This window comes from Uranotaenia lowii, chromosome 2 (assembly GCF_029784155.1).
Source record: "Uranotaenia lowii strain MFRU-FL chromosome 2, ASM2978415v1, whole genome shotgun sequence".
In the NCBI taxonomy this organism is placed as follows: Eukaryota; Metazoa; Arthropoda; class Insecta; order Diptera; family Culicidae; genus Uranotaenia; species Uranotaenia lowii.
The window spans coordinates 32,140,950-32,159,888 of record NC_073692.1 but is presented as its reverse complement, the minus strand read 5'-3'; the positions used below and the strand labels follow the sequence as shown (position 1 = coordinate 32,159,888).

General features: G+C 37.3%; 4 protein-coding genes across 4 annotated transcripts; 2 read left to right on the top strand and 2 right to left on the bottom strand.

The window, feature by feature from the left end:
* Positions 1–8,350: 8,350 nt before the first annotated feature.
* Positions 8,351–8,927, bottom strand: LOC129741256 (uncharacterized). The gene is made up of 2 exons (XM_055732969.1): positions 8,876–8,927; positions 8,351–8,809 (listed from the first exon to the last, which is right to left on the bottom strand). Exons 1-2 carry the CDS (start codon positions 8,879–8,881, stop codon positions 8,351–8,353), a joined length of 465 nt encoding a protein of 154 aa, XP_055588944.1. The 5' UTR covers positions 8,882–8,927.
* Positions 8,928–9,232: 305 nt separating this feature from the next.
* On the top strand, positions 9,233–9,802 carry LOC129741255 (uncharacterized). The gene is made up of 2 exons (XM_055732968.1): positions 9,233–9,284; positions 9,344–9,802. Exons 1-2 carry the CDS (start codon positions 9,279–9,281, stop codon positions 9,800–9,802), a joined length of 465 nt encoding a protein of 154 aa, XP_055588943.1. The 5' UTR covers positions 9,233–9,278.
* Positions 9,803–11,586: 1,784 nt separating this feature from the next.
* Positions 11,587–12,160, bottom strand: LOC129741254 (uncharacterized). Its single transcript, XM_055732967.1, has 2 exons — positions 12,112–12,160; positions 11,587–12,045 (listed from the first exon to the last, which is right to left on the bottom strand). The coding sequence occupies exons 1-2, from the start codon at positions 12,115–12,117 to the stop codon at positions 11,587–11,589; spliced, it is 465 nt and encodes a 154-aa protein (XP_055588942.1). The 5' UTR covers positions 12,118–12,160.
* A 313-nt stretch (positions 12,161–12,473) lies between these two features.
* LOC129741253 (uncharacterized) lies at positions 12,474–13,041 on the top strand. Its single transcript, XM_055732965.1, has 2 exons — positions 12,474–12,523; positions 12,583–13,041. Exons 1-2 carry the CDS (start codon positions 12,518–12,520, stop codon positions 13,039–13,041), a joined length of 465 nt encoding a protein of 154 aa, XP_055588940.1. The 5' UTR covers positions 12,474–12,517.
* Positions 13,042–18,939: the final 5,898 nt, after the last annotated feature.

Here is an 18,939-nt window from a genome sequence, read left to right as displayed (position 1 = left end):
ACTAACTGTGACATTAGGACCTCACCCTTAGAACCTTTTTATACTTCAAAACCTCCAGGAACTAGTCTGCGCAAACAACTCCCCAGGCCAAGAACCAGACCCATTTCTTTTCCTTATCTCGTCAACCGCTGTTGTCTGTCTTGTAGTCACCAGCTTCCAGTTCTAATCCAGAGATAGCTTTTTCCAGGTATCCACCCTCAGAACACCCCCGCAAATCCCTTTAGTAGGTATTCTAATGATCGACAAATAAAATCAAGCAAAAACCGGACCCAGACCATGGAACAATACGCCGAAAGCAATGTCTCAACTAATTCAAATCTCAACGCACCCCCATCTCGCGGCATGCATTATTCATCATAAATGCACTTTTCAACGTGGAAGTTGCTTTCCTTGCGACCACGGCGTGGCGTGGCGATGATAAAATAAATTACCTTACCCTAATTGAGACACTTTCGGTCCGGATCGAGAAAGGTGGTTTCGATTAACAAACTTTGTCGCTAAACCGTCGATGCTGGTGCATACGATTAAGCTGACGAAATGACTTAGACTCAGCTAGCGCCACCCGCTGCGTCTGACGCAACTGGTAAATCCTGAGTCATCAAACTTGACAGTTACATTCGATCAACATTTTACGTCTGGCGGACATTACATGATAGTACATGACAAGTATTTTCCCAAGCTTTTTTATGGAACCGTCAAAGAACTTGTGATACAAAGTTGACTAAAGAAGTATCATCTCAAAATTTCAGGCTGATACTTATTGATTCAAATCTTACGCTACATGAATAAAAATTAACCTTTCAAAGCTGTTCGGGTCAATATGACCCGAAGCACACATTCATTTTAATATACCGAAGAACTGAGATTTTTTTAACAAGAAAAAACTAAAATTTGAGCTTTGAGTTGAGGTTGACAACTCCAAAAACTAAAAAAAACACAAAGTTGTTAGAAGGTACATATTTTGAATAATAAAATTTATTTTTTGTACTTTTTTTTTCATTCCGGACCGAGTTTTGATAACCTCATAAATATATCAACCTTGAAGTAATGAGAAACTGGAACAAATTACCTGCACAAAGAATCTTATTGGGGTTTTTTTTATCATCTGGCGGGTTTGCGCCGGGGCTCTTCAGATTTTCTCCAAAATTGAAAATTTGGTTTATTTTTACGACTGAAAAGCACATGTATTTTTTTTTTAGAATTCTAAAATTTTTTTTTTAGAGTTAGAGTTCATTAGATTTTTTTTAAATAAAAAATTACTATATTTCAAAGCTAACTCTGTTATTTTTCTACAGAAATTATTAAATAGCACATCAAAACGCATTGAAATATTATCAGCTTTCCAAATTAAATACTTGAAAAAAATTGAAGTCATGACTTTCAACCAGAAAAATTGTAAATAAGCATTAAATGGCGTCTACAAGTACCGTCTGCATCACCAAATATTTTGCAAAAAATAGCATTGTATTGCTCAATTTATGATGCAACTTTCAATTGAAGACACCAAAGTGGGCCAACAACTCCTTTAAGAGTTATGAAATAAATAATGACCATAAATCTCTTTTTTGTATCGAAATCAAACAATGAACAACTGCACTCACATATGAAGGTCGGGCCTTTCTAACAACATGGGAACAAAAGATCTCATTAAAGAAGGTAAAAAATCTAACTGGGTCTAATTCGAAATGTTAGAAATCTGAAAAACTACATGTGTAGTAAAAAAGTCAAGATTTCAATTTTGGAGAAGACCTAAAGCCCTCCGGCGCAAAATGTCAGACCAGGGCCGTAGGAAGAACCGACTCATGGGGGGGGGTTTTGGTGACTAATGTTTACCTATGATTTTTTACTTAACAACTCAGGAATAAAAAAAAATTAAAACAAATTATGTTTGTAACTATATGATTATTCATTATTATTATTCATTATTGGTAACTTTAAAAAAGACACGAACGCCACAAGGATGGAAAAGTGTCATTGACAAAACTTTTAAAAAAAGTAGCTTTAGAAAAGTGGTCTTGGCCTAAAGGGTGAGCTATGTTTTTCATTAAACCTCTAAAAACAAAATATGAAATTTGCTTCCATCGATGGATAATTTTTTTGAATTTATTTAAAAGTCTTTTAGATCAAAGTTGTATGATTTGATCATAAAATAAGTTCTTTTTAGGGTAGCCCTCAATTTCTTAAAAATAAACTTATTCAATACTCAAATCAAACAAGCCCAATTTTCTGAACTCTTTTGCAAATTCCAAAATTCTAACCTTTGATGAAAATAAATACAATTTTCCAAAAAAAAAACAGGAAGAGAAAAAAAAATACGAATCAAATTTGCTTGATGCAAATTTGAACTAAGTTTATGATTTTAGTTTGGAATTTGGCTTTAAAAAAGCTACTATATTAATAATGTTAAACAATACACCATGAAAATAAAAAAAAATGTGCAGATTTTTAAGTTATCTCAGGTTCTAGTTTCTGAAACAGGAAATATTTTTCATAAAGAATAAATGTTTGATTTTTTTTAAATATAATTTGGAATATTTTGCATGAATCAAAACTTAGAAAATTAATTCAAATTCTATTTTATATTTGTGATTTTCAGCATAATTGTGTGTACATACTAATTCTGATTAAAAACTTTGAAATCTGGAAATTGAATTGACAATTTTTTAAGTTAATGTTCTCTTGAATTTCTCAACAATTTTATGTTGATTGAAAAACGCATTCACAAGCTGAATCTTTTTCTGAATTTTAAATCTGAATTTAAACCTGAATCCAAAAATTTAACTTTGAATCTGTTTCTGAATTTCTATACGATTTTCGAAATGTACAAAAAATACGATTTAAGAATCTTAATTCCAGATTAGAATTTCATGAGCCAAATCTTAGAGCCCTCATTCATGGATCTATTATTGAAATTCTCTAGTCCTACTTTAATCTTAATTCATTATTTCAATCATTTATTTTTAATCTGTTTTATGAATCTGATTGAAAATGAGAATTTCTAATGATGAATCTGAATCTGGTTTTCAATTTTGAATCGCCTCTTAGAAGCTTTTAATGTTGAAATTTTGTGTTAGAAAAAAATTTATGAACTTCGAATTTGAATATAGAACAAATCTCTTCTTTTTCCACATTCGGAAAATTATTATCAAAATATTGAAAATGCATTTGATCTTCGAAAAACATGATTCAAATTTCATATGAATGCAAAACCGAAATCGAACACGGGTTTCCTACTTTCTTATGATTATTCGAACTGAAAATCAAGAATCCCAAGCTTGATCCACCATAAGAAATACGAAAATATGTAGAAATACAATTCTGGTTATAGGAATATGGAACCAGAACCTCCAAAATGGGTTATATTTAAAATTTAATATTCAGACCTGAATTTCTATGATGAGGTTGCCAAGATTGGCCCGGATATTTATTATTGAATAAGGGAAAAGTCCGATCCGACCCGATTGCCCAGATTTCATTGGAAATGCCCGGATTTTGCCCGGGATTGTCCTCATTCTCATTCTCAAATGAAACTTAGAAAAAAACAAATAGTATTGTAATTTTTTTATGTGTTCAAAATTTTTGCATCAAGTTTGAAAGAATAATCATTCTAGATTTTTTATGGGTAATTTCTGGGTTTTGACCAAAATTGCCCGGTTTTGCCTGGATTTGGTCAACAATTTTTGAATCGAATACACGGATTCAAAACATTTGCTCGGCCCGGATACATGCTGTAAAAAAATCTGACAATCTTATTCTATGCACAAGTGAGAAAATTTTGAAAAACTGTAGCAGAATTTTGTACTTGAAATGGGTTTTTGAGGTTTTTGTATTAGTTTTCAGTCCAGATAGTTACTCTTGAATATCTTTGCTCTACTATCATAATTTGAGTATGAATTTAAAATTTTGAGTGTAGAGTAGAATACCTCGCTTGCTTTTTTGGACACTCATGGGGGGGGTTTAACCCCCAAAACCCCCCCCGTTCCTACGGCCATGATGTCAGATAATAACTAAAAATCCCCTAATATCAACAATTTTAGTAGTCATTTAGCTCACTGCGCAAGTATCAAGAAGAAAATTTAAAAATTGTATTCGTTTTCGGAACAAGCGGAAAAGCCCAAATGTAAAATAGAATTTTTTGAACCCTCATTCTATTATTTTGTGTTTTTCATTGTTTTTGAAGGATCGGCATAGAGATCATGATTTATTTTATCACCAGCTGACTCGGTGTGCTTTTCTACACCTTCTAAAATTGAAGGAAATTTGACAAAAGAAATTTATTCTTGTTTTATTAAATATTCTTTACTGTTTACAAACCCTATTCTAAATTAGTTTTCCAGTCATTATTATGTATCTAAAATTAAGACTCTATATTAATATATTCATAAGTTCCTAAATTCTGCCACATAAATGTTTCACTTGTTTAAAATTCCTCTCCCAAGCCAAATTTGAATCCATTTGCTTTATGACTTTACAAGTCAATCAAATTAAAATTATGGAAGTCCATCAGTTTAATAATCAAGAAAACGTTTCTCGTACACCAATCCCTTCTATGCAAAATATACTCAATCATATCTCGAGTCATTAAAAAAACACCCCACTCCCTTTTCAAACTCACTACTGAAAAGAAAGGAGGAGTCTAAATTTCTATTTTCATACAATTTCCTATGACAAATTATATCCCATTTGCTTAAAAAGTAATCGAGTTAAGCAAAAAATGTATGGGAGCCCCCCTTTTCCCTATTCATCCCTCCACAAGAGGGTCCCTGAATAAGCATAGAATCATTTCTCCATCCCCAAAACTCTCCCCTACTATACTTGGATTCTTTCGTTTGACTAATTTTATGGATAAGTAACAAAAATGTATGAGGCTCTCGTCTCCTCTTTCCATCTCACTCAATGGAAGAAAGGAAGGGTCCCAAATAATTAAAGAAACATTACGTATCAAAATACAATCCTATACCAAATTCTGTGCCTTTCGACTGATTAACTCTCGACATCTTTAAAAAAAACTGTAATGGCCCCTCTTCTCTTGCTATTTGTTCACTGGGGTCAGGAAGGGGTCTCTAACAACTATATAGTCTTTTTCCGTATCCAAATATCCTCCCATTCCAAATTGCTCGATTATTTCACCAGTCATGCAATAAATTGTTTGTTGGCTTTAAACTATCTTAGGAACATTTCAATCAGCCAAATACCTTCGCATGCCAAATTTGATTGCTCTCGCTTGAGCAGTTATCGAGTATTGCAGAAATTTATATGCTCTCTCCTTTCTATCCTCCCAATGCAAATCTGGAGGAGTTTCAAACAATCATAGAACCTTTTCCCATATTCGAAAATCCTCCCAAGCAAATTTAGTTCATTTTCCTCGAATAGTTATCAAAGATTGCAATAAAAAATGTATGAAGGCCCTCCCTCTTTTCAATCTTTCTACTGGAAAAAGAAAGGGGTTTCAAATAATCATTGAAACATTTCTCGCATTCAAATACCCTCACATGCCAAATCTGGTTCTATTTGCTTGACTAATTCTCAAGTTATGTTAAAAATTGTACGAGAGCCCCCCTCTACCCTGAGGGGAACCAAACATTCAAAGAAATATTTCACGTAACCAAATCCCCTCACATGCCAAATTTGGTACCGCTTGCTTGAATAGTTCTTAAGCTATGCAAACCTTTCGTTCTTGCTTTGGGACTCCCTTCCCCCTTCCAGTAAGAGGAAGGGGTCTCAAACTGTAATAGGAACCTTCCCCGGCCTCAATAGCACCCACCAGCTAAGTTTTAAGAAAATCGGTTTTAAGAAAAGTAGTTTCCGAGTCTATAGGAAACAGACAGACAGAAATCCATTTTCACATAGATTTTTTATAGATTGACCGTAAATGCAAAGAATAACTGTGATTTTCAAGCAATAAACACTAAAAACGAATGATTTACATCCAAAACGCGTGTATGTTTTTTAATCAATCAACAACAAAAGTTGAGCTCTAGCTATCAGAAAAATCAAAGTTTATCATTTACAAAAAAAGTAGTTCTTAGAGCAAATTCACTGGTGTTGGGAAAAAAGTGGTAGAAATTTTGACACTTGTGGCACATATTGAAAACTTTACCATGCATAAACATTTTCAAGATCCTCAATAGGCGATGGAAGCGCTGACGAATTTGGGTGATGGTTTTGCATTAGTGCAGGTGGGATGAAGCTATAATTTCACCCAACTTTTGACAGTTCTAAAGGGTTTTCCTTAAGGAGAGAAAGAATAACTTTTCGTTCCCATCGCCCATTCAGTTCGACCTTCAATTTTTTTTACAACACGTGTTCTATTTTCGCATGCTGTGATGCAAAAATAGCTCGGCTGAAATAGTAACAGTGCTGTAAAACATACAACGCCCAAAGATCTTTGCATGGTAAAATTTTCAAAATGTGCTACTAGTGTCGAAATTTCTTCCACTTTTTCCCAATACCAGTGAACTTGCTCTTAGATAGCCACTGTTTTGTCAAAAAAAACGTATCCCTTACCAAACTTTAAATTTTAAACACTCGTAATCACTTTTCTGCATTCAATGAAAAATGTTTTGTTGAAAATTCCAAGATTGTATTTGAAATAATCAAACATTTCGAGAAACATATAAAACTTTGACGCGTGACAACAGAAAAATATTGGAAAAATCACCTCAATCCAATCCTCTTGATCTGAATTGAAAACGATAGTTTAACTGAATATATTTAGAGCGTTCATGATCATTCCAAATCTACCCATTTTGGCCAGGCATGCCTGGATTTTCAAAAAAAAAAAATCCAACCCATTTTCCCTCCGGGCAACCAGACTTAGTTTTCTCGCTGATTATTCACAATTTTTACGAAATTCCAAATTTTCAACTTGTTTAAGCGAAAAAAATTCGCATGTAATTTTTGAAATTGTGAGATTTGAACGCCGCATATGTGCCTTTGTCTTGTTATCCAAAACTAAATTGATCTTTACAATTCGAAGCAGTTTATTTATAATTAAATTGTATGTATTTGTTTTTTAAGTAAACCTTTGAGTCTCTGAACACATTTAAAATTTCAAGTGTGATGCCTACAGCCAAGTTTTCCAATAGCACACACGTTTTTAACGAAGTTTCAGTAACGGACATAGATTTTTTTTTTATTATTAAGAGTTAGGTAATTACCGTTGATTTATTTTTATCTTGGTAGTCCTCTTAAGGAGTGTATTCAACAAATGTAGCACTTTGACATCTGCATGCATATATAAAAATTTATGAAATTTTGTGTGAAGTTACTTTTTAAATGTGCAAATTTTTGTTACGTTCTGTCAAGCAGTTTTTGAGGTACCGTCCAATCCAGAAGGTCGTTAAATGAATTTTTTGGTCAGAATCACGAATAATTCAGTCATGTCCCAGTGGGAGACTCAAAAACAGCTGGAAATCAACTATTCGACTGAAACTCATATGGTAAACCGTTTAAGGATTTCTAGAGGATCTAAAAGTGTGCTTATTCATTCGATTTCTCACTATTCATGAAGTGAAGATGATTGATTCCATGAAGGTGGGGAATGTCAGCGGTTTTATCAAGCGCAAATAAAAATGTTAAGATTGGGGAAGTGACAAAAAAAGTCTTTTCATAGTTCATCTAGTTTATAGACACTATAATTTCATAAAGTCTGGCAAAGAGAATGACGGGAGCCAATTAAACTGTCATTCGCGCGTAGCCAATCGAGCATTCTACGATAATGTTCAAGCTCTTCATAACTCGTAGTCAAGTTGTGCGCAGAGCATTGCAACCACTGACGGGGAGATATTTTAAAAAATTACGAAAAGGACAGCAAAACGAGTGATTGAAAGTCAAATATGTTGTTTGTGTGTCGAAGGAGGACAATCTGTTAAAATCGTCATTTATTTGATCAAAAGTTTTGAATAGTTTGAAAATAAAACTTCAGGAAACAAAACAAAAGCCTTGAACTTGGAAAAGGGGTGCTTTTCAATTTCATCAATTTTCATTCAGGCATGCAAAAGTTATTCACAAAAAAAAAGTGTTGGACTTTTTTTTCTTTCGAATACACTTCTTAGAAGTTATATCGCCATTTTATGCACCAAAATATAAAACTTAGGAGCAAATGTTTCATGCCCTCCGATACCGAGTTTCTGAAATTTGGACTATTTTGGAAGACTACCACCTGCCATGATACAAGCTCGTATCCCGAAGGGAGACCACTATTTGGAAGGTTGAAAAGGAATCCCGAAATTGAGATTTCGTTTAACTCTTGATATTGATTGCAATATCTGTCACCAGAATTGATAAAATTGAATAGATTGTTTGAATAAGAATCTCATTATGAGATGCTTTATTGCGCATTACAAATTTAGGCAACGATCAGCTTCTGGTTAACGGCATGTCCAACAAGTGGAGCAACATGAACTGATCCTGGATTGGCAGCAAGATACTTGGCAGCAACGACTGGAGCACCATGAGCAACATAGTTGTTGTATCCATGTCCATAACCATATCCGGCCCATGGAAGTCCCCATGGATTGACCTTGGCAACATTGGCCTGAACAACGGTTGGCTTTGCTCCATACCATCCGTTTCCGTTAACCCAAGCGTTGTCATAGACGGAGTTCACAGCTGGCCAGGATCCATGAACTGAGGAATAAGGATACGAAACCAGACCCTTGGTGTTCCAGTTGCTCCATTCATTCCATCCATTGTTCCATCCGTTGTTCCAGGAGTTCCATCCCAAGGAGTTGATTGGCCAAAAGTTCTCGACATATCCGGCTTGAGCTGCAACGGCCAAGCTTGCTACCAGGAATGCGACAAATGCCTGTTAAAAAAACAGTGAAATAAATTAATAATCTTGTAAGTATATAAAGAAGTTGACCATATTTACCTTCATTGTGTTATGGTTGGTTGAGCTCGGGAGCAGCTGTTTGCTTTGAAGTACTGTTGACTGAGTGTGTTGTTTGCTCCTCGTTGCTTGACTATTTATATCCTTGCTCATCGTTTTTGAGGAAAAAAAAAATAGGAAAAGTGCTTCAGTCGCTTCCTTTTGCTTCTCAATTCACTGAAGCATTGATTTTTGACACTAATGAACCAACCTTACTTGTATCCTTTGACCTGACTGATTAATCTTGGTTTAAAAAAAAACAAAAGAGATTTTAAACACATTTCATATTCGATTCACTTTCCAAAACGAAGCCTCAGGATATAAAAAGGCAGATTGTTAAAGCACTCATCATAATCAGTCAGCAGTACTTTGAGGCAAACAGTTGCTCTTTAGCTATACTACAACAATGAAGGTATTTATTTCAAGACATTTTACTAGTGTTGGTTACCTCAATTTTGTTTTTCCAAACAGGCATTCATCGCATTCCTGGTAGCCAGCTTGGCCGTTGCCGCTCAAGCCGGATATGTCGAGAACTCCTGGCCAATCAACTCCCTGGGATGGAACTCCTGGAACAACGGATGGAACAATGGATGGAATGAATGGAACAACTGGAACACCAAGGGTCTGGTTTCGTATCCATACTCTTCCGTCCATGGATCCTGGCCAGCAGTGAACTCCGTCTATGACAATGCTTGGGTTAACGGAAACGGATGGTATGGAGCGAAGCCAACCGTTGTTCAGGCCAACGTTGCCAAGGTCAATCCATGGGGACTTCCATGGGCCGGATATGGTTATGGACATGGATACAACAACTATGTTGCCCATGGTGCTCCAGTAGTTGCTGCCAAGTATGTTGCTGCCAATCCAGGATCAGTTCATGTTGCTCCACTTGTTGGACATGCCGTGAACCAGAAGCTGATCGTTGCCTAAATTAGAAACGCCCAATAAAGAATCTTATAAAATTGAGTTATTCGATTTTTCAATTTTGATGACAGTTATTGCAAACAATATCAAGATTTAAACGAGATCTTGAGTTCATAATTAAAAAAAAAGTGTAGAAACCATGCGCCATCGCCTCTTGTACAAAACACTATGGTCAACATGTATTACAATGTGCAAAACCTGATTATTAGTCACTGTAAATGTGAATCATGACAATATATACCTAGGTACTTGTGTACATAACAAGGTTGCCGAAATCACAGAAAAATCTGTAATTTCACAGAATTTTGAGCAAATTTTCATCACAGAATCTGTGTCACAGAACACAGAATTTTGAAATTTTCACAGATTTCACAGAATTTCTAAATTTTGAATGGATTTTCGAAATTATAATTTTTTTGGACAGTATTAAATTTAGATTTCTTACTTTGAATCAGGAAAGTATGATAAGATTGGTAATGGTAATTGATTTTGCCCAACTAAAATGTGAAATACACCCAATTTTTCATTAATTTTCCAAGAAATTCAAGGAAATCTTGATCAATTTTCATTTCTGATATTGTTTCTTCAAGAATATACATTTCACCGATATGCCGAAAAATGAATTTACAAAAGTTATCCTCAATATCCATAGACTTTTTACCAGAGTTGAGATCAAGGGTTCCAGTACGATGCTTGGTTTGAAATTCATGAGCATCCTAGAGTGGTTTCTTATACTTCTTAACTATTTAAAATAAAAAAAAACATTCAGAAAAAATCAATAATTCATAAGTAGTTAAATCGACAATAAAGAACTTCCGAGGCGATCTTAAACACACGTAAATTAAAAAATCTGAAAAAATAGACAAGATAGTCCTCTTTATGACCAACATATCGCTGCTAAAGTTATGCATACCCGAGCTCCAGTAATGTAACTGTCACTGAAATAAAGTGCCAAGATACTAAATGATCATAGCTTTAGTTCATCTACGAGTTCATCTAACTCAGGGGTCGGGGAACTTTTTGAATCATTACCCCAAAACATTTTTATTTAAGTTGATATTACCCCATAACGAAGAGCAACAAAACGAAATCGAAATTTTTTCAGTATCTTCTATCATGCACCAACAAATTGCAAAATGAAAATATACACTTTTCACTCACAAAATATTCATTGTTACCCCCAATAAATTCACTTTAACCCCATTTGGGGTAATTTACCCCGGTTCCCCGACCGCTGATCTAACTATTGGAGCATATAATCTTGAAATGACACACTGTCGGAAAATGCAAAAGTCGGCGAGTTGCTGAATTTTCCCAAAAAGATATGATGAAAATAAGAAAACGGGATCAAGTATCCCTATCTCTCCCATCGTGTTGATCAATTCTCAATCGCTCTTGCAGCTTGCAGATCTCCGATATATTCTAGGGACCAGTGCAATGTGAATTTTAAAAGATATTTTTAGGTAATTTTAGATAGCTATTTTCTTTAAACTTTGAACAAACCATGGAAAGAAGGTTTCCCTTCTCTGTATTTACTTATGTACACAAGTACCTAGGTATATATTGTCATGATTCACATTTACAGTGACTAATAGTCAGTTTTTGCACATTGTAATACATGTTGACCATAGTGTTTTGTACAAGAGGCGATGGCGCATGGTTTCTATACTTTTTTTTAATTATGAACTCAAGATCTCGTTTAAATCTTGATATTGTTTGCAATAACTGTCATCAAAATTGAAAAATCGAATAACTCAATTTTATAACATTCTTTATTGGGCGTTTCCAATTTAGGCAACGATCAGCTTCTGGTTAACGGCATGTCCAACGAGTGGAGCAACATGAACTGATCCTGGATTGGCAGCAACATACTTGGCAGCAACGACTGGAGCACCATGAGCAACATAGTTGTTGTATCCATGTCCATAACCATATCCGGCCCATGGAAGTCCCCACGGGTTGACCTTGGCAACGTTGGCCTGAACAACGGTTGGCTTTGCTCCATACCATCCGTTTCCGTTGACCCAAGCGTTGTCATAGACGGAGTTCACTGCTGGCCAGGATCCATGAACGGAAGAGTAAGGATACGAAACCAGACCCTTAGTGTTCCAGTTGTTCCATTCATTCCATCCATTGTTCCATCCGTTGTTCCAGGAGTTCCATCCCAAGGAGTTGACCGGCCAGGAGTTCTCGACATATCCGGCTTGAGCGGCAACGGCCAAGCTGGCTACCAGCAATGCGATGAATGCCTGTCAACAAAATAGTGAAATAAATTAATAAGCTTGTAGGTATATGAAGAAGTTGACCAAATTTACCTTCATTGTGTTATGGTTGGTTGAGCTTGGGAGCAACTGATTGGTTTGAAGTACTGCTGACTAAGTGTGTTTTTTGCTCCTCGTTGCTTGACTATTTATATCCCTGCTCATCGTTTTTGAGGAAAAATAAATATGAAAGGTGCTTCAATCGCTTCCTTTTACTTCTCAATTCACTGAACCATTCATGTTGACAATATTGGGCAAACCCTACTTGTATCCTTTGACCAGACTGACCAATAATAGTTAAAAAAAAAAACTAAATTAATTGGAAACACATTTCCTATTCGATTCACTTTCCAAAACAAAGTCTCAGGATATAAAAAGACAGATTGTAGAAGAGCTCATCATAATCAGTCAGCAGTACTTCAAAGCAAACAGTTGCTCCTTATCTCTATCACCCAAAACAATGAAGGTAAGAATTTCAAGACATTCTACTAGTGTTGTTTACCTCAATTATGTTTTTCCAAACAGGGATTTGTCGCATTCCTGGTAGCCAGCTTGGCCGTTGCAGCTCAAGCGGGATATGTCGAGAACTCTTGGCCAGTCAACTCCCTGGGATGGAACTCCTGGAACAACGGATGGAATAATGGATGGAATGAATGGAACATCTGGAACACCAAGGGTCTGGTTTCGTATCCTTATTCTTCCGTCTATGGGTCCTGGCCAGCAGTGAACTCCGTCTATGACAATGCCTGGGTCAATGGAAACGGATGGTATGGTCCAAAGGCCACCGTCGTTCAAGCCAATGTTGCTAAGGTTAACCCGTGGGGTCTTCCATGGGCCGGATATGGCTATGGCCATGGATACAACAACTATGTTGCTCATGGTGCTCCAGTCGTTGCTGCCAAGTATCTTGCTGCCAATCCAGGATCAGTTCATGTTGCTCCACTTGTTGGACATGCCGTTAACCAGAAGCTGATTGTTGCTTAAGTTTATTCAATTAAAAGAAACTAATGCCAAATTAAAATAAATTTCGTGATATTAGTTTTAAATGTGCTTGTTTCTTTTCTCATGTGTTCTTCCTTGCAGTCATTTCACGAGTTTGGTGTTTGATTTAACAATATCTTTATTCTTAAACTAGCTGATTTTACTAGGCCATGCTCGGGTTCACAAAAGATGTCGTTTGATTTTTCGAAATGTTGAAAGCTTTATATTCATCATTTTAAGAAATTGGGCCCATGTTTGGCCACTTAAGTTTTGTAAGTCTTTTAAAAGTTTTTATTGAGATTATTCACTGTGTTTATCGATTTCATTTTTTAAGAAGAAGCTTATAGTTTAAAGGATTATGAATTCAATTTCAAAATAATTTCCTTCATCTCTATCACAAAAAACTTTAATCTCTTCTGGAGACTATCCCACTTTTCAAGATGGATGATCTCCCTGTACAATGGTATATTTAAGTTTAATTTATTTAAAAATTTCTAAAAGCACTTCCGAACCTTGTTGAACCATGTTTAAGACTCATTTGGCATGTTTTCAATTGTATGTGTGCTGTTTTCGCTTTTTTAATCTAACACTGTTTTTCTTAAATGTTGAAAGTTGCACTAAAAGTTTCTTGAAGTTAGCGAAAAGAAATCATCTCTGAACTGAAATAACCATTTAAATGTTATGGAAATGGTCTTATTTGAGTTCCATTAATTATTTTGAGGAGTTATCAATGTTAAAATTCTTTGAAATTATTTGTTTGAACTCGCAGTACCAAACGGTTTTTTTTTTCAAAATTGGATGGTAGAATTGAACACATTGATGACCAAAAATAAATCAAAAAGTATAAGTAAATTGGCCAATGAAAAAGAATTGTATAAAACTGAAAACCTCAGATTGTATTATCTAATCAATTTTCTAATCCCCCAATTAGATTCACCGGTGGCTATCAAAGCGTTGAAATTGCAGCCTTCAACATATAACTCTGAATCTAATGATTTTTTCTTTCTCTATAAGGAATCCTAAAAATTTGAAAATGGTTGGTAAAAAGCTGGAGTTTATGAAAATCGGTTCATTAGTTATTCAGCATTCAGTCCAAATAGTTATTCAGCTGAAGAAGCCAATTCACTGTTGACTGTTCAGTTCACTGTATATCCTTGTAAACTCTCAAAGCCCCCCAGCGGGGCAATAGGCAGCACATTGAAAATCACTACAATTTTAGTCAATATATTCTTTACAGGATAGATGTATTTTTCAATACAAAATGTAGGCTAATTATTGCATCCAAATATCTCGTACCGGTACCACGTGTTTTGAACAGTTTTGAGCTTTCAAATCTTTGATGCTCAGCAAGCTTTGGTTTGCTTTCCAGTCCACGTGAACTCTTGATGGTCGTTTCTAATGCCCGGCCCATGGTGATGGTGAAAACAACCCAGCCAAAGGGAAAAAATTGGTTCTGAAAAATGGGTGCCATGACTTTTGGTTTGTGGGAAAAAAAACGTAAGTTCTATGGGAGGGTCCCTTTTATCAGGTGGGAGGGGCTTGAAACTATTACTAAAACCTTTGTTTGGGGTCAAGGCAAAAAACTCGGTCCTACCGTTGAGTCGCACGTGTTGTCCAGCAAGCCCTGATGTCCCTTCCACAGGCACAGGTTCAATGACCTCGGGTGGTTGAGTTAGCATGCGGTTGCATGCACGAAGTTTCTTTGTCCAAATGATTCACACACGGTTTTTTACAAACGCGAACACATTTTATTCTTGGAGTCTAGCACACATTTATTTTAGGAAACTAACACATTTATTCAACTTAACTTATAAATTTATTATTCTAAGTTCTACTTAAGCTTACGTTACGGAATCCGAAAGAAATGACCGACCTGGAACTTTGGCGACGACTTTTAGCATGAAAACACGGACACGAATTGGAACTTGGAATGTTTTAACCCTTGCCCAACAAGGCAAACTGGAACAACTTGCTAGAGAGGCTAGCCGCCTCAAGCTTGAAATTCTGGGACTGAGCGAAGTCCGTTGGCCTAATACTGGAGAACACAAGACACAATCCGGGCAAGTCCTGCTTTACTCTGGCATACGAGGAGAACATGCTACTCGGGAACGAGGAGTTGGTTTCCTGTTAAGCCCGCAGGCCTACGCGGCCCTCATTAGATGGGAACCGATAAACGAAAGAATAATCGTAGCCAGATCTAGAACACGGGTTAGAAACCTTACAATGGTCCAGTGTTATGCGCCAACTGACGTTGCCGACTTGCAGGAGAAAGAGCAGTTTTACAGTCAACTGAACAGCGTGGTTGAGAGAATTCCGAAGGGTGACATTCAAATCCATTTGGGCGACTTCAACGCAAAGATTGGCTCCGACAATCAGGACCTTGAGTGCATCATGGGACGCCATGGCCTAGGACAGATGAGCGAAAACGGAGAACTGTTTGTAGAATTTTGTGGAAACAACAACATGGTGATCGGCGGATCGCTCTTCCCCCATCGACCAGCACATAAGGTCACTTGGGTATCCCGAGATGGCCGAACAGAAAATCAAATTGACCACATCTGCATCAGCCGAAAATGGAGAAGGAGCCTTCTTGATGTCCGCAACAAACGAAGCGCAGACATTGCATCTGACCATCACCTCGTCCTTGGCGAGATACGACTGAGAGTTGCGCGTGTCCAACGGCGCGAGGAGAAAGTCGGGTGTCGATACGACGTCCGCCGGTTGGAGAATCCAGAGGTGAAAAGGGCATACGTTGAACAGCTAGAATCCCGAGCCTCGGAGCTGCCGACAGACGGAACAGTCGAAGAGACGAGCCATGGTACTCTCGGTAAAGTTTGTGGAAAAAGAAGTGAATGGATGTCGGATGAAACTTGGAGGATGGTCGATGATCGGAGAAAGGCGAAAGTCGGAATTGAGCAGGCATGTACCGGGTCAGCCAAAGCAGCCGCCCGCTTACGATATGCGGAGCTGGAAAAGGCAGTTAAACGAGCTTGTAGACGAGACAAGAGAGCCTGGACAAACTCCCTAGCCGAAGAGGGAGAAAGAGCCGCCGCCAATGGAGATATCCGATTACTTTATGACATTTCTCGCCGCCTCAGTGGTGCAAGGACTAATGCAAGAATGCCGCTGAAAGACCGAGCAGGTCAGTTATTGACCGATCGAACAGATCAGCTCAAACGATGGACTGAGCACTTCGAACAACTCTTCCGAGTCACGAATAGCGATGGCCAACAGAATCTGCAGCTCGAAGCGCCAACAGTAAGTCGCATAAATGGCGTCAACTCGGAAGCGCCTTCGCTGGCTGAAATAGAAGCGGCAATCAAAAACATGAAATCCAACAAAGCACCTGGGATCGATTGCATCCCTGCTGAAATGCTCAAAGCCGACCCTGCCCTATCAGCACAAATGTTGCACCGTCTTTTCGCTGACATCTGGGATACTGCAACATTCCCGGCCGACTGGATGCAGGGTATCCTCGTAAAGGTCCCGAAGAAAGGAGACCTGACAGAGTGCGGTAACTGGCGAGGCATAACGTTGATCTGTTCAACCCTCAAAGTACTCTGCAAAGTGATCCTGAACAGGATCCAGGAGAAAATAGACGCTACACTCCGACGGCAACAAGCTGGATTCCGATCCGGACGATCATGTGTGGACCACATCACAACGCTACGAATCATACTGGAACAAATCAACGAATTCCAGGACTCTCTTCTGCTGGTGTTCGTTGATTTCGAAAAAGCATTCGACCGACTTAACCATGAAAACATCTGGGCGGCTCTAAGGCGACGAGGGGTCCCAGAGAAACTAGTCCATCTCATCGAAGCACAGTACGAGGCATTTTCGTGCAAGGTCTTGCACGACGGTGTCTTGTCCGAACCAATCCCGGTAACTGCTGGAGTGAGACAAGGATGTATTCTATCACCGCTACTTTTTCTCATCGTAATGGATGAGATTCTGATTGGATCGATTGACTGTGCACCGAACCGAGGATTGCCGTGGAATCCTTCAACAATGGAGCAACTGAACGACCTTGACCTGGCAGACGATATTGTTTTGCTCGCCCAAACACAACCAGATATGCAGAGCAAACTCGACGACCTCACCGAAAGTTCCAAGGCAGCAGGTCTCAAAGTCAATGTCGGAAAGACCAAGTCGATGGAGATCAACACAGGAAATCTCTCCAGTTTCATGGTAGCTGGGCAACAAGTTGAGAAAGTGGAGTGCTTCCAGTATCTTGGTAGCCAGATAACGCCTGATGGTGGTACCAGAAAAGACATCGAAACCCGGATAAGAAAGGCCCGATTTGCGTTTGCGAGTCTCCGAAACATCTGGCGGGGGGCAAAGGGTATCCCCTACAGTGCGTTCCCGACGGATGGTTGACGAAGACTAAATTTCGCCCGCTGGTATGGTCATCGGCATTGTGATCTTGCTGTCCTCGTATCACTCAGTCACTCGCCGATGGGATGACATATGGTAGTGGGCTTTCGATCTCACTGATAAGAACTGGGTGAGAAATATTTCAATTGGTAGCAATGATGGTCATTCCATGAAACCCTCAACAACCTTCCCATGGTCCAAACACATAACTGTACTAAATTTCAGGCTGATCGGTTAAGCGGTGTGGATTTGTATAAGGTGCATACAAACATATATAGTCCAACTCATCTTTATATATTAGACTAGCTGATTTTACCCGGCCTTGCTCGGGTTCGCCTAAAATATAAATCAAAATGAGTCGTTTGACTTTTCAAAATTTTGGAAGCGTTATATTCATCATAATTAAAAAAAATTAGCGCATGTTTAGCCATGTAAAGATTGTTAGTCTTTTTAAAGTTTTTATTGAGATTATTCACTGTGTTTATCGTTTTCATATTTAAGAAAAACTTATAGGTGTGAGGTTTTAATTTAAAGACATTCAAAATAATTTCCCTTGAATGCTTATTCATCCTATCACGAAAAACATTTTTTTCACCCACCATTTTCAAGGAAGCTTGAATGGATTTGCCATATTTTTTTTATCTTCAAATGATAATTTTTCTTATATCTTTCCTTTCCCTCCTCTAATAAAAATTTCTTTTGGAGTTCATCCCCCTTTTCAAAATGGACGATATCCCTGTACAATGGTATATTCAAGTTTCTGTGCTAAGAAATTTCTAAAAAGACTTCCGAATCTGTGTTTATGAGTACTTTTCCTTAAATACTGAAAGTTCCATAAACATTTTTTTGAAGTTATCAAAAACAAATCATCTCTAAACCTGAATTTACTATTATAATGTTAAGAGAAAGGTTTTATTTAAATTAAATATCAATGTTTCTATTCTTGGGCACGAACAACCCATTAATTTGGGTGAAGGGTGTTAAAATTCTTAGATATCATGTGTTTGAATTCGCAGTAATAAACGGTTCTACCATAAGTTTTCTCAACATTGAATGATAGAAATGAAATTCCCCGACGGCTATCAACGCGTTGAAATCGAAGCATTCAACTTATAGATCAAAATCTTATTATTTTTTCTTTCTTTGTGAGGGATTCCAAAAATGTATTGATTCTCAGATGCTAGAATTTATTAAAAAATGTTCATTCGTTTTTGAGCATTAAATCCTAAAAGTTATTCAGCTGATGAAGACAATTCACTGATCAGTTCACTGTACATTACTCATTTTAGTGGTTTGTGCCAAAGTACATTCTTGTTGTCTCTCAAATCCCCTTGGCGGCGGTAGGGAGCACTTTGAAAACCACTACAATTCAAGTTAATCTATTTCTAACAGGCTTGTAGCATTTTTCAATGCAAAATGTAGACTCATTGATTCATCCAAATATATCCACGTGCTTTGAACAGTAGAAGGACAAAAAAAAAAACCGCCAAAGTTTCCCCTTTCAAATCCTTAATGCTCAGCAAG